This window comes from Acomys minous (assembly GCF_964271855.1).
Source record: "Acomys minous genome assembly, chromosome: 4".
NCBI classification, from domain to species: domain Eukaryota; kingdom Metazoa; phylum Chordata; class Mammalia; order Rodentia; family Muridae; genus Acomys; species Acomys minous.
The window spans coordinates 108,519,792-108,532,118 of NC_140486.1; the positions used below are offsets into that span (position 1 = coordinate 108,519,792).

General features: G+C 42.8%; 1 protein-coding gene across 1 annotated transcript in view; it reads right to left on the reverse strand.

Annotated features, from left to right (window-relative positions):
• Positions 1 to 12,124, reverse strand: part of PTH2R (parathyroid hormone 2 receptor) — a 79,081-nt gene extending 66,957 nt beyond the window's left edge. Inside the window, exon 1 of the mRNA XM_084780798.1 lies at positions 11,967 to 12,124. Within this exon, the coding sequence (XP_084636924.1) occupies positions 11,967 to 12,041 (75 nt within the window). The 5' untranslated portion in view covers positions 12,042 to 12,124. The remainder of the gene's footprint in view (positions 1 to 11,966) is intronic.
• Between the last annotated feature and the right edge of the window lie 203 nt (positions 12,125 to 12,327).

Below are 12,327 nucleotides of genomic sequence, written 5' to 3' on the forward strand. Positions count from 1 at the left end.
CTACTACTATCAATCTACTAAATGTACTTAGTATTAAACTGTCTCTTAATGACATATACCTATAGATTAGTTTATCTCTTGACTCCCACTGTAGGAGCTTCTGTTTGCAGTAGATGGTAACTAGCACAGAGATGCACAACTAGTCAAGGAGCAGAGGAGGAAAAACTACGAGATTCTCAGCCCTAAATGCGACACCTGGGACCATTGCAGAGGAGGAAGTGCAAAGACTGTAAGAGCCAGAGGCAGTGGATGACTACAAAGAAACTGTCTTCCAGACAGCTCAGTTGCATATATATAAACCAGCAGCAGCTGTGACAGCATGCACAAGACCTGTACAAGCTCAAGCCAGACAAAGTCCCAGAGAGGAGCAGGGGCGGGTCCAAAGTCCCACTCCTATCTGAGGGGCTACTACCAATCGATAAATGCTGGGAAAGGGAGAAACCGTTTTCTTCGGTGGTGTGACCCCTGGTATGCTGACTGTGTTCCTCACACATCCAGACCCGGTGGGACGTCAGAGATGAGGTGGAAAGGGGAGGCAGGAGCCTCTTTCTTTGGTTGGGGGCATCTTCTGTGTCTTGAATGTATCTCAGTTGTGATGTCTCATTGTAATTTTGTTGTTATCATTTGGATAAGGTGGATAAAGAATACATTGCTTTTCTTTAGTACTTTTTAAAAATGTGTGTAAATTTTTAATAACCACACAAGCTTATTTTTTAAAAAATAAGATAAAATTTCTTCCAAACAAAATAGGTAGAAGAGAGATTTTTAAATGTCTTTACCCAGATATCAGAGGTAATGGCATGCTAATTGCTTGGATTTAATTAAATATATATTGTATACAGGTATGAAAACATCACACTGGGGTTAGGAACATAGTTCAGTTGGTAGAGTACTTTCCTAGCATGCACAGAGTCCTGGGTATAATCCCAGCATGCCATCAGCCAGGAGTGGTGGTGCACACCTACAAACCCAGGTTGAGTCTGCAGGAGGATCAGAAGTTCAGAGTCATCATGACTTCATACAAAGATTTCATCTAGTCTAGGCTACATAAGACCCTGTCTCAAAAAACAAACAAACAATAACAACAACAACAACAAAACCCACATCCTATTATAACTAGTACAGTCATTATATGCCTACTACTATTGTGGTTTTCTTTTTAATTTATTTACTATATATATATATATATATATATATATATATATATATATATATATATATATATTAATGCAGACATGCTCTGTCTGCATGTACACTTGCACTCCAGAAGAGGGCATTAGACCCCAGTGTTGATGGTTGTGAGCCATCATATAATTGCTGGGAATTGAACTCAGGACCTCTGGAAGAGCAGACAGTGCTCTTAACCTCTGAGTCATCTCTCCAGCCCTACTATTGTATTTTTTAATACTTTTAAATAATGACTCATCCTCATAAGTTTGCTATATGACTATTATTAAAATTTGCCATAGGACTGTTGTTTTTAACGCAAGATTATAAAATGTTTGAAATATGAATATTCTATAATTTTTGCAAAAACATCTGCCTCATAAGGCTCAAGTTCTTGGATATAACAACCTAAGAAGGTTATAATACACTCCAAATTTGACTGATACTGGAAACGACTAAAAATATGAATTCCCTTGCTGACTGTTAAGATAATTAATTGCATCTGTCGAGTTAAGTGAGCCATGAGGTGTCCAAACTAAACACTGTTTCTGGTTTCTCTGTGAAGATGTGTTCAGGTGCATTTAAATTGGTGGACCCAGTAGCCTGTCCTCCCCCTGGGTAGGTGAGCATGGTCTGGTGCTTTGTATTTAATTGTTAATTATTTTGCTTCCCTGGTCTGTTTGCTGTCTTTTATGGCAGACTATCACATACCCCCAAATGCTGCTGTGCAACCTTGCCCCCCCAAATGATCCCTAATTGACCAATAAAATAAAATACCTACACCTGGAAAGGGCAAAGTAGAGAAAGGCGGAGCTAAGGTTATCGGACTTGGAGGAGTTGGAGGACCGAGAAGGAAGAGATAAATAGAGGAGAAGAAAAAGCAGGGCAGCCACAGATTAGCATGGGAAGACGCACGTGGCCGGGAGGAGCCTGCTCTGAGGATCCGCGTGGCTGGAGAGAAGCGACCCCGATGGAAAGCGTGCGCAGGTATCTGTATTATTTTGGATGGGAAGTAGCCCAGGTAGGACCGATGAGAGCAAAAGGCATCAATGTGGGCCTCGGAGATAACGAGGTAGTTTAGGGGGTTAATATCTGCCCAGCCCCAGGTGAAATTAGGCTTATTAAAAATCTAATAGGTGCCTGTGTTGTTTATTGGTATGATTGATAGCAGTTGAATAATAACTGCCAAAATAACAATAGGCTATTAATAGTAACCATTTATAGCCTTCTTATTTCCTACAGCACCATACAACCTGCTGAAGCCCTAAAGAATAAAAGACAGGAAAAGGGGGTTCCTACTTCCCCCACCTTGCTGTTAAGCTAGGACAACTCATCTCACGCCCGGCCCTCCTGGTTTTCAGGCTAGCAGGCCCTGCTGGGTCTCTGGCTCACAAGTATCAAATCCTAGTGCTTATTCTACAATGTCTGGTCTCTTAACGAAGGGCTTCGTGTAAAATACCTGATCAATGCTCCTCAAAACTGTGAATATAATTAAAATTGAGAATGTATGGGAAACCTAAGAAAATATCATGTGTTGTACTGTGTATTTTGATGAGATGCTGGAACATAAGACACTAAGAGCCAAAAAGTTGTGGTGAACGCCTTTAATCCCAGCACTCAGGAGGCAGAGGCAGGCTTCGAACACTGAGTTCAAGGCCAGCCTGGTCTACAGAGTGAGTTCCAGGCCACGTTGCTTCCTGAGCTTGCCTCCCAGTCCCTGTCCTGATATAGAATTTTTTTTTAATTTCTTGAGGTTTAGATTATCAGGAGGAAAAAAATGTGAATTACAAAAGCTGACGTGGGGTTCTTATCTAGTCCCATGCTGTTTCTCTTTTTGTATAGAATATATTTGTTGTTATAAATGATAAATTAATATTGACATATTGTTACTAGTTAACATTCATACATGTGCACACATGTTCTTCATACAGATTTTCTTACGTTTTTATGTAACATTATCATATTAACCTAACGTCTTCTTTTTTGTTGTTGCTCTATTGGTTTGGTTTGGCTTGGTTTGGCTTAGTTTGGGCTTGGTTTGTCTATGTAGCCTTGGCTGACCTGGAACTCACTCTGTAGTTCAGCCAAAGCCTACTGGCCTGAAAACCAAGAGAACTGATGTCAGTCTCTGGGGATGCTGACGCTGGGATGAGTTGTCCTAACTTAACAGCAAGATTCCATCTCGCTAACCCTGCCAGGCATAACTGTTTTACACAGTGCAGGAACAAGACATATGGTTTGAACTCACATGTCTCTCAAATGCTAATTTTGTTGACGTGTGTTGAAAGCATGGTTCTCCAGTTAGGGGAGAACCAAGGGAAGTGTTGGGAAGTGGTGGAGACATTAGGAGAAATACGTGTAAGCATGTGTAGTGTAGTGTGTGTGTGTGTGTGTGTGTGTTAGACTAACTTGTCAGTGAGCTCCTGGGGCCCATCTGTCTCTACTCCCTCAACATTATGGTTACAAATGTGCTACCACGGATGTCTTCGACCGGAACTCAGGAACTCATGCTTGTGCAGCAGGCGTTCACCACTACTTTCTGGTCATCAGTGTCTTATGTTCCAGCATCTCACCAAAATACACAGTACAACACATGACATTTTCTTAGGTTTTCCGTACTTTCTCATTTTTAATTACCTTCTCAGTTTTGAGGAGCATTGATCAGGTATTTTACACAAAATCCTTAGTTAAGAATTGAGATTAGCTTGAACTAACACATTTGAAAGTGGAAGGCCACGGAAATCAGGGGCCACTCATAAAGCACCATACAACAGCACCCAGAGTCACATGCTTCTCTGTTGATGTTAACCGAGGTCTTTCTTTCCATCTTTATTCAAACATTAAAAATGTAAAACTCTTTCCTAGCTCTCAGCCTATACAGAAGAATGTGGCAGATCATTTTGACTGTCAGACTACAGTTTGTCAATTTATGTTTAAGTGAATAAACTTTTTGAAATAAAGTTTGAGAATTTAAGTTCTAACAACTCAAAATTACATACTAGAGTGGAAATAATTGTAAGAAAAGATGCACTGCCTTCACTGTCTGATGAAAAATGCAAAACATATTTTAAAAATAAATAATATAATTGCTACTGCCTAGGGAATTGTTAAGGGAAATGCTATAAGGACACACAACTATATAAGATGTACTATAAACCTCCCCTTAGCTGTGGCGGTCACCATTTATATCAAGAATGTACTCTGTAAAGTGAGTGTTCCTTTGGTTTTAGTTGTAAAATTATCCAAGGTGGCTAATTAGATAAAATGGGTAAGTAAAATTTTTTCAGTACTAGAACACTTCAGAAATATGAAAGTGATACATGATCGAACTCATCAATATTCCCTGTGTGAGCCATTTTCAAAATTAGTACATCAATAAAGCTGCTATTTAAGAGCTGCTCTTCTGCTACTGAATTCCATGTTGACCTAATTTACTCCACCATTCCCAAGTGCTTGTTTCCTAGACACCCTTACTCCTGAAAGCCCAAGTTTTCTTTCTGCACATCAGTGATGTTTGCCTGTACCCAAGGCTGTCAGCTGATGGCTTTAGTTCTAAAAGTTCTATAACAGCTATTTCTTGGCAGCTGTATCTGGAAGTTATGATGGCATCACAAGGGAGCATGCCCAAGGCATCTCAAGATCTAAAATACTGTTCCTCAGCTCATTTGGAACACAATCTAACAATTTCAAATTATCAGCCTTTTATAACCCCCCTCTTTCTGTCTCGGTCTGTCAGTCTCTGTCTCTGTCTCTGTCTCTGTCTCTGTCTCTGTCTCTGTCTCTGTCTCTGTCTCTCTCTCTCTCTCTCTCTCTCTCTCTCTCTCTCTCTCTCTGTCTCTCGCTCTGTGTGTGTGTGTGTGTGTGTGTGTGTGTGTGCGCGCGCGCGCACATGCGCACAAGCACGCACACACATGTGATGGGCAATAATTAGTAACAAGCCAGAGCAAAATGTTTCTTGTTTTGTAGCCGGCTACATGCTTGTGGAAAGCCAGTTCCCATACGGGAAGACACGGACTCCCAGGACGACTTTGCAGTGCTCCCCCTGTTACTTGGGGTGATTTCTGATTTTCTGATATGCACCGTGGAGTTCATTGCATTTGGAAATGACAACCAAACAATAGTTACTACTATCCAAACAGTGTTGACCCAATTTGAGACATGATAAATTGTCAAGAAAATCATTTCCTTCAGGCCATTAGCAGCCAGAATTTCAGATCATAGAAAATCAGAGTGTGGGAAAAATTATAGATGGGCACATAAGAGCATCAGTGGCCAGTGGCCAAGACATTTGTAACTAATGCCACCCTGAAGCAATACATCTGCCACAGAGCACGTGGGAACGTAGAGACTAGAAAACCTGATGTTGCTGATATCAATAGGCAATGAGAAAGTCAGTTTTGAACAGAAACAATGATATAAAATTACTATTAATGATACAGTTACCAAACCATAAGCTTGTATATAACCATGGAAACTCCGCATACCCACTGTAGTAACAACTGAGACCATTAATTGAGAACGCAAAGAAAGCTTAACCTGAGACCTTGTAAACTGAGTAGTTTTCTACAGCCTTTCGAAAAGGTGAGCCAAGTAAAGCTAGAGTGGTCGACCAAAGTGTGTGCTAGGCAACTGGTATGGCTGGGGTTTGGACTCCAGCACCCAAACAACAAGGGAGGTCTCCTAGTCACACCCGTAACCGAAGCTCCGAGTAGGAAAAGAGGAGCTGTGGGGCTTGCTGGCTTTTGACCTAGAAGAGACAATGAAAGGCCTCCTAAGTCTAAGGAGACCCTGCTGCAAAGGAAAAGTCATAGAGACAGACATCTGACGTCTACAGGTGTAGCCAGGAGCAATGCATCTATACACACATGTGTGCATACACTCAACCTAGATAGACATACACACAGAGAGAAACACTCACAGAGAGAGAGAGAGAGAGAGAGAGAGAGAGAGAGAGAGAGAGAGAGAGAGAATAAATACTTGAAAATTCTTAAACTAGTGATCCCAGGAGTTAAGCCTTAGTTTCCCTATTTTCCAATATACGATATGACTGTCAGCCTTTGTGAGTGAAAGGGAAGGAGCCAAAGAGAAATTATTCTTAGAATAGATTATGTCTGAGCAATTTAGTCAGCAGTTGCAGGAACCGGCAAAGGCTTCTGAAAGACAAGATCTATGTGTTGTCAGCAAAGTCAGGTCCAAGTGAGGGTAAAATGTTACATTTGACAATATTATGAGGTATAAGTATGATTTGGGACCCAGACTTTTTACAGACAGAGGGACAATACACAGAGGTAGCAAATAGAAACTAAGGCATGGCTTAAATTTATTTTCCCTCCTGCTGAAGTATCATCACTCCCAGTTTGCTTTAAGCATTGAATCAAATTTAGAAGCATTTCTAAAGGCAAAGTAGAAGGATCCAGAGGGTCCTAGAAGCCTACAAGTAGAACATTATGATAGGCAGATTTGGGCCCAGGGGTCCCATTCAAACTAAGGCACCAGCCAAGGACAATACAGGCGGTAAACCTTAAACCCCTACCCAGATCTAGACAATGGACAGAACACTCTCCACAGTAAAATGGAGAGTGGGATATTACTTTCTCACATACTCTGGTGCATCACCTTTGACCATGTCCCCTGGAGGGGGAGACCTGGTGGCACTCAGAGGAAGGACAGCAGGTTACCAAGAAGAGACTTGATACCCTATGAGCATATACAGGGGGAGGAAATCCCCCTCAGGAACAGTCATAGGGGAGGGGAATAAGGGGAAAATGGGAGGGAGGGAAGAATGGGAGGATACAAGGGATGGGATAACCATTGAGATGTAACAAGAATAAATTAATAAAGGAGAAAAAAATGAAAAAAAAAAAAGAAAAATAGAAGCATTTCTAAAAATGTTAAACATGGTCTTTTGGGGAAACAGGGCCCAGTATTTGACTTTGTCCCTGAGGATTCTCACAAACTGGAGCATGAGAGGCACCTGCTGAGTTGGGTCGCCCTCCGTTGTCACTTGCATTTTAGTTAGGGGAGGTACTTTCAGTTTTCTAGAATCTATACAAAGAGCAAGTACGTTGGGTTTGACATAAAACTGTGCTGGTTGCACACTTAACTGGGTAACACGAAGAAAACCCTCAGCAAGTCTAGCGGAATTTGCAAAAAGAATGAGCTCTCCCTGAACGAAACGCTATGAACCTAGAGGTGGTGGGATTCAGCTTTGCCATCTTCACTGCATCCTCGCTATACCATGTGTTCTTTCTGCTAAACAAGACTCTTATAACGACCCTATGATTCTAATTTCTCTTTGGGATGAAAGAGGTAAGTCAATATTATGGTTGGGTTTAATAGGAGCTTGCCACAAATGACAGCCACCTTGGAAGGGAACCTTAAGTGGAGTGTTGTCCTGATTGCCTTAACTGCTGTGGGAAGACTCACCCTGACTGTGGGAGGGTGTGGCCAAGGGAAGGCTACTCTGGGGCTCCCCCTGATAGATAGCTCAGTTGATTTACCCTGTCAACGGTGATGATCCTTTTGCTGGTATCAGAGGCAGTGACGTGAGGAGCAAGGGGCACACCGTGAACCTTTCAGGTTTTCAACACCAGATTGGGACTAGTGAGGCACATGGCCTCAAGAAGTAAGCAAGAACTGGGCTCTCTGCCTCTCACAGTGTGACTCAGCTGTGGCTGCTATTTTAGCATACGCTGACTTTTAAAATTCTTAAATAGGAGCCAGGTAGTGGTAGTGGTCTTTAATCCCAGCACTCAGGAGGCAGAGACAGAGGGGGGTCTCTGTATGTTCAAGGCTAGCCTGGTCTACAGGGTGAGTTCCAGGGCACCCAGGGCTACACAGAGAAACCCTGTCTCGAAAAAAAAAAATAGGAACAAAGAAACAACAATTCTTTATTAAATATATGCATTCATTCATCCCATTGGTTCTGTTCCTCTAGAAAATTCTGACTCATATATTAATCAAATACTCTTAATAAGCTGGGTGTGGTGGTGCATGCCTTTAATCGCAGCACTCAGGAGGCAGAGGCAGCAGATCGATGTAAATTAACACTGGGCTGCTAGGGCTGGAGAGATAGCCTAGAGTTAGTGTTTCAGGCTTCCTTGTAACTAGAAGACAAATGAAAAGCATCCTGGCTATGGGTGGGAGGGAAAAAGACAACCCAGCTAGTCTCTGCTTGGCATCAGGGCGGGCAGCAATCTGCACAGTGGGAAGATAATCAACACATTGGTTTTGCTACAGGAAGAACATTCTAGCTGCCCATAGCCCTCATGGTCCCTCCTACCAGCGATGCCTGCTGGGTAGTTCTGTTTCTTACAGCTGCCTCCAGAGATTGAGGAGCACAGGGTATAGTGACCGCCTGTGTTGATTTGTCCGCTTTCTCCCTTATCTCTCACTCACGTTTCTCTATGCCCTGCATATGTTTATGTGAGACACACGCTTTTGTCTGAACATGTCTACACGGCATGCATTAGTGCTTTGCGTTATATCTGTTTTAACTTATGCAAATGGTATCTTCTCACTCTCTGGAGGCTTCTCTGTCCTTCTCTGTGGGCATACCATCCTGTCTGGTGAGCTCATCCTGCTGGTGAGCACATACTTAACCCATTGCTTTTTGCTGTGCACAGTACCCTATTATGAACATTCAGACTGTGCCCAATTCTATAGCAGCACCGACCTGCTTGGGTGCTCATTATAGATCAAGGTGAGAAATTCTGGAGCTACCGTTACTGGGACAGAGGGGGCGGGGCATGTGCATAAATGAATTGAGCTGCACCACCTGACCCCCACAATGAGGGCCAGCAGGGGGTGGCAGTGCTAAAAGCCAAAGTATAGATCATTGCGCTGTAATGGCAGCTGTCTGCATTTGTACATTCTCTGACATCTCGTAGCCTACTTTCCTCATCTATAAAAAAGCACGTATTGATGGTGCCTGTCTCATGGAGTTATTGTGGGAATGAAACAGAGTCATAGGTTATCTTGTTCTGACTTGCCAGGAAGACTGAATCTTCAGGGAAGATCAGCAGAGTTCACGGACCCCTGCCTGGCTGCACAGAAGGGGACAGTTCAACTGGAGAGATGTAAGTCTGAGCACAAGGATTTACAGCAGATGGGGTGATGGAAGACAGCATCCTGGGTTCCCGCTGGAGGGTGTCCACAGCATTGCCAGCACCCCATTCAGAGTGGCAGCGGGAAAGCGGAATCTGCCCAGTGGTCTGTCCTCACACCAGGTACTGTCCTGGTTTTTACATACTTCCTTCCATGGCAGGAGCTTCTGGGAGTTTTTTTCTAGATGCAGTGAACTTTTATATCCATGTCCCAGAACACACACTGCACCAGTCTGACCCCACCGCTGGCACGGCGTATTTGAACTCTCCTGTTCCTGGTCCCTTCATCTTTCACAAGCATAACCCCCCCACCCCCTCAGCAAACCTCCATACTCCTATCTCAACTCCAGCGTCTGTTTCCAGGGAGGCCTGTTGGCACAGTAGAGGAAACACAAAGTATTTTTATATGGCGGTCCTGCTAGCCTGTGGTCATCTAGCTTTAAGCTCTGCTGGGCTCCATAATGGCATCGAAGGCATGAATATGTGGGAGCTGAGCTGTGCCTTGCGGCAAGGCTACTCCTTTGTAAGAATTGATGAGCACTGCTCTGTGTTATCTGTTTTGTGATGTGATCCAATGTCAGTTGACAACGTAAACATTTATTCTGTACCAGCCTGTTCTTTTTAGGTGAGTCTTCTTTGCTGTTTTCTCAATATTTTATAATTTTAAAAATATATGCACAGCTAGAAGTATATTCGTCACTTACTAGGCACTCCAAAGATAAATCATGACAGGTTCATATATATATATATATATATATATATATATATATATATATATATATATGTTCTTTCATGCTTTAACTAATAAATAAAATGAGCAGGTAACACTTGGATAAATAATACCCACAATGCATTTCATCTCTATTATTCTTCCATTTAACTAATGAAATTTCAGAATATCTAATACTCATAAAGTAATAAGTCAAGAATTACCAAAATTTTTTAATAAAAATAATCCAATATAATTCTTTTCAAGATGAAAAACTGAAGGTCAAAAGGTATATAAATATGTAAAGGCAACTTGTTTAAAACTACAGTTTTTCTTTAAAAATTCAAAATTTAGCATATAATGTTATCATGCTGTAGGTTTATGAATTCCTACATACACAGAGAGAGAGAGAGAGAGAGAGAGAGAGAGAGAGAGAGAGAAGGAAACAGAGGAAGGAAAAGAGAGAGGGAAAAAAATCAATGTTAAAAAAATAATTCCCAAACACCAAACAGGAGGAATTTCAACACCCAAAGATATCCGGTAATATCTGCAAATATTTGCTGCTGTCATAGTTAGGACCAATAGGGTGGCCCTTGCCTCTAATAGACAGAGTACAGAGCCTCTTGTGAAAAGTCTACACTACAGAGGACAACCCAAAAAAATGGGTACCTAGACCAAAAAGACTGTAGTGTCCCGGCTGGGGGATACGGGAACTGCTAAAAAGGCAAATGAAGTATTCATGCTGGGATTACAGATGTACATCACTGCTTCCTGCTCTTTTGTTTTGTTTTTAAGAAACCTAGAAGAGTGAGTGAAAGAGCAGATCTTCCCCTTACACATGTATGTAGTGATTTTAACATAGTATCCAAATACCTTGTTAGACAGACATGCAGGGGACACCTTGGGAATTACCAAGGTTCTCTAACTAACGGAAATGTACCATCCAATCTAGAAGGGTTTCCCCAGCCATGCATATTCTTTCTTTTCATTTAGGAGCCTCTTTCAAACTTAAGAGAACCTACTTTTAAGTGCCCACTGTATGGTAAACCACTCATTTGGGTTTCGTAGCAGAATAAGTCTCAGCGAGCGTCCTGATCCTAGGTAAAGCCTAGTGTTTCTCAGGGCACGTATTTCCTAGAAATACCTTCTGATTCTATGTGGCTACGACTGGACTACGGAAGATTAGTTTCTTATACTTCATCTTCTGAATAATTAAAACTTAAGTTGATCATTTAAAAGTCAAAGACGTCGTTTTAAGTACCCACCGGAACATATTTACATGGGTGCTTTTAAATTTGTCGATTAAAAAAAAAAAATCAATTGAATCTTTATTTAACGCTCAACGTGCGCCCTCTACCGAATAGGAGAACTATCACCTCGGATATGTTTTAAATCGTAGGACTCAAACCTCAGAACACACACATCACTGTCATAGTTCATCTAAAAAAAAATTAACCAATATAACTATGAACCTTAAATAGTCTTTGACTTGAAAGATAAGTGATAGTGAACTGTGCCTTTTAGCGGTCTGTTACGAAAGATCTCCCAGAAAACCTCTAAGCGGCAATAGCTATAGGAAAAATTACACCCACTACTCAGAACCGAGCTGTATCTAACACTGTATTTATTCTGTCTAGCTCTTTTGTTAAACCCGCGCTTCTGTACCAGAGAGAGACAGTTACACTTTTACATTGTATCATCGATCCTAGAAGTTTTAAGCTCTCAAACATGATGATGAATTGACTACAGACAAAACCGACTCGGTGGTTGAAAGAGTATCCCAGGGATTACCGGGAAGACTTCCAGCCGTGCATTCCATGCATTCCGGATCCCTAATGCCAGGACGCTGGTCCACGCCCAGAGATGGGACCTCCCGCCCAAAGAGGCTGCGAGCGTGTGCAGTGCAGCGCGATGCTGGAGAGAGCCAGCGCGCCCAGGCTTGCATCCTGGGCTGGGGAAGCAGGCGCCAGTGCCCCAGCTCTTACCTGCGCTCCGACCAGGAGACAGTTACCGAGAATCAGCCACCCGCAGAGGAAGGGTAAAGCCTCCAGCCAGGCCATGTCCAGAACTGCCCAAGGCACAAGTGGCGTCTGTATCCCAGACTCGACTACTTGGCCAGTAAGGGGCAAACTTGTGATGGGGAGCGAGGCAGAGCTGGGTAGATGGAGCGCGGGAGCCACTAGCCAGGATGCTCAGGGGTCGGGCTGCCTGAGCCCCAGAGTCTGGGAACCCGGGTCCTGAATGCCTCGGCTCCTGGTGGTCCCGCCTTCCACCGAGAACAGCTGCTGGGAGGGGGGCGGAGGATGCAGGCGCGTCCTCCTCTAGTCACTGAGTCCGCAACCCAGA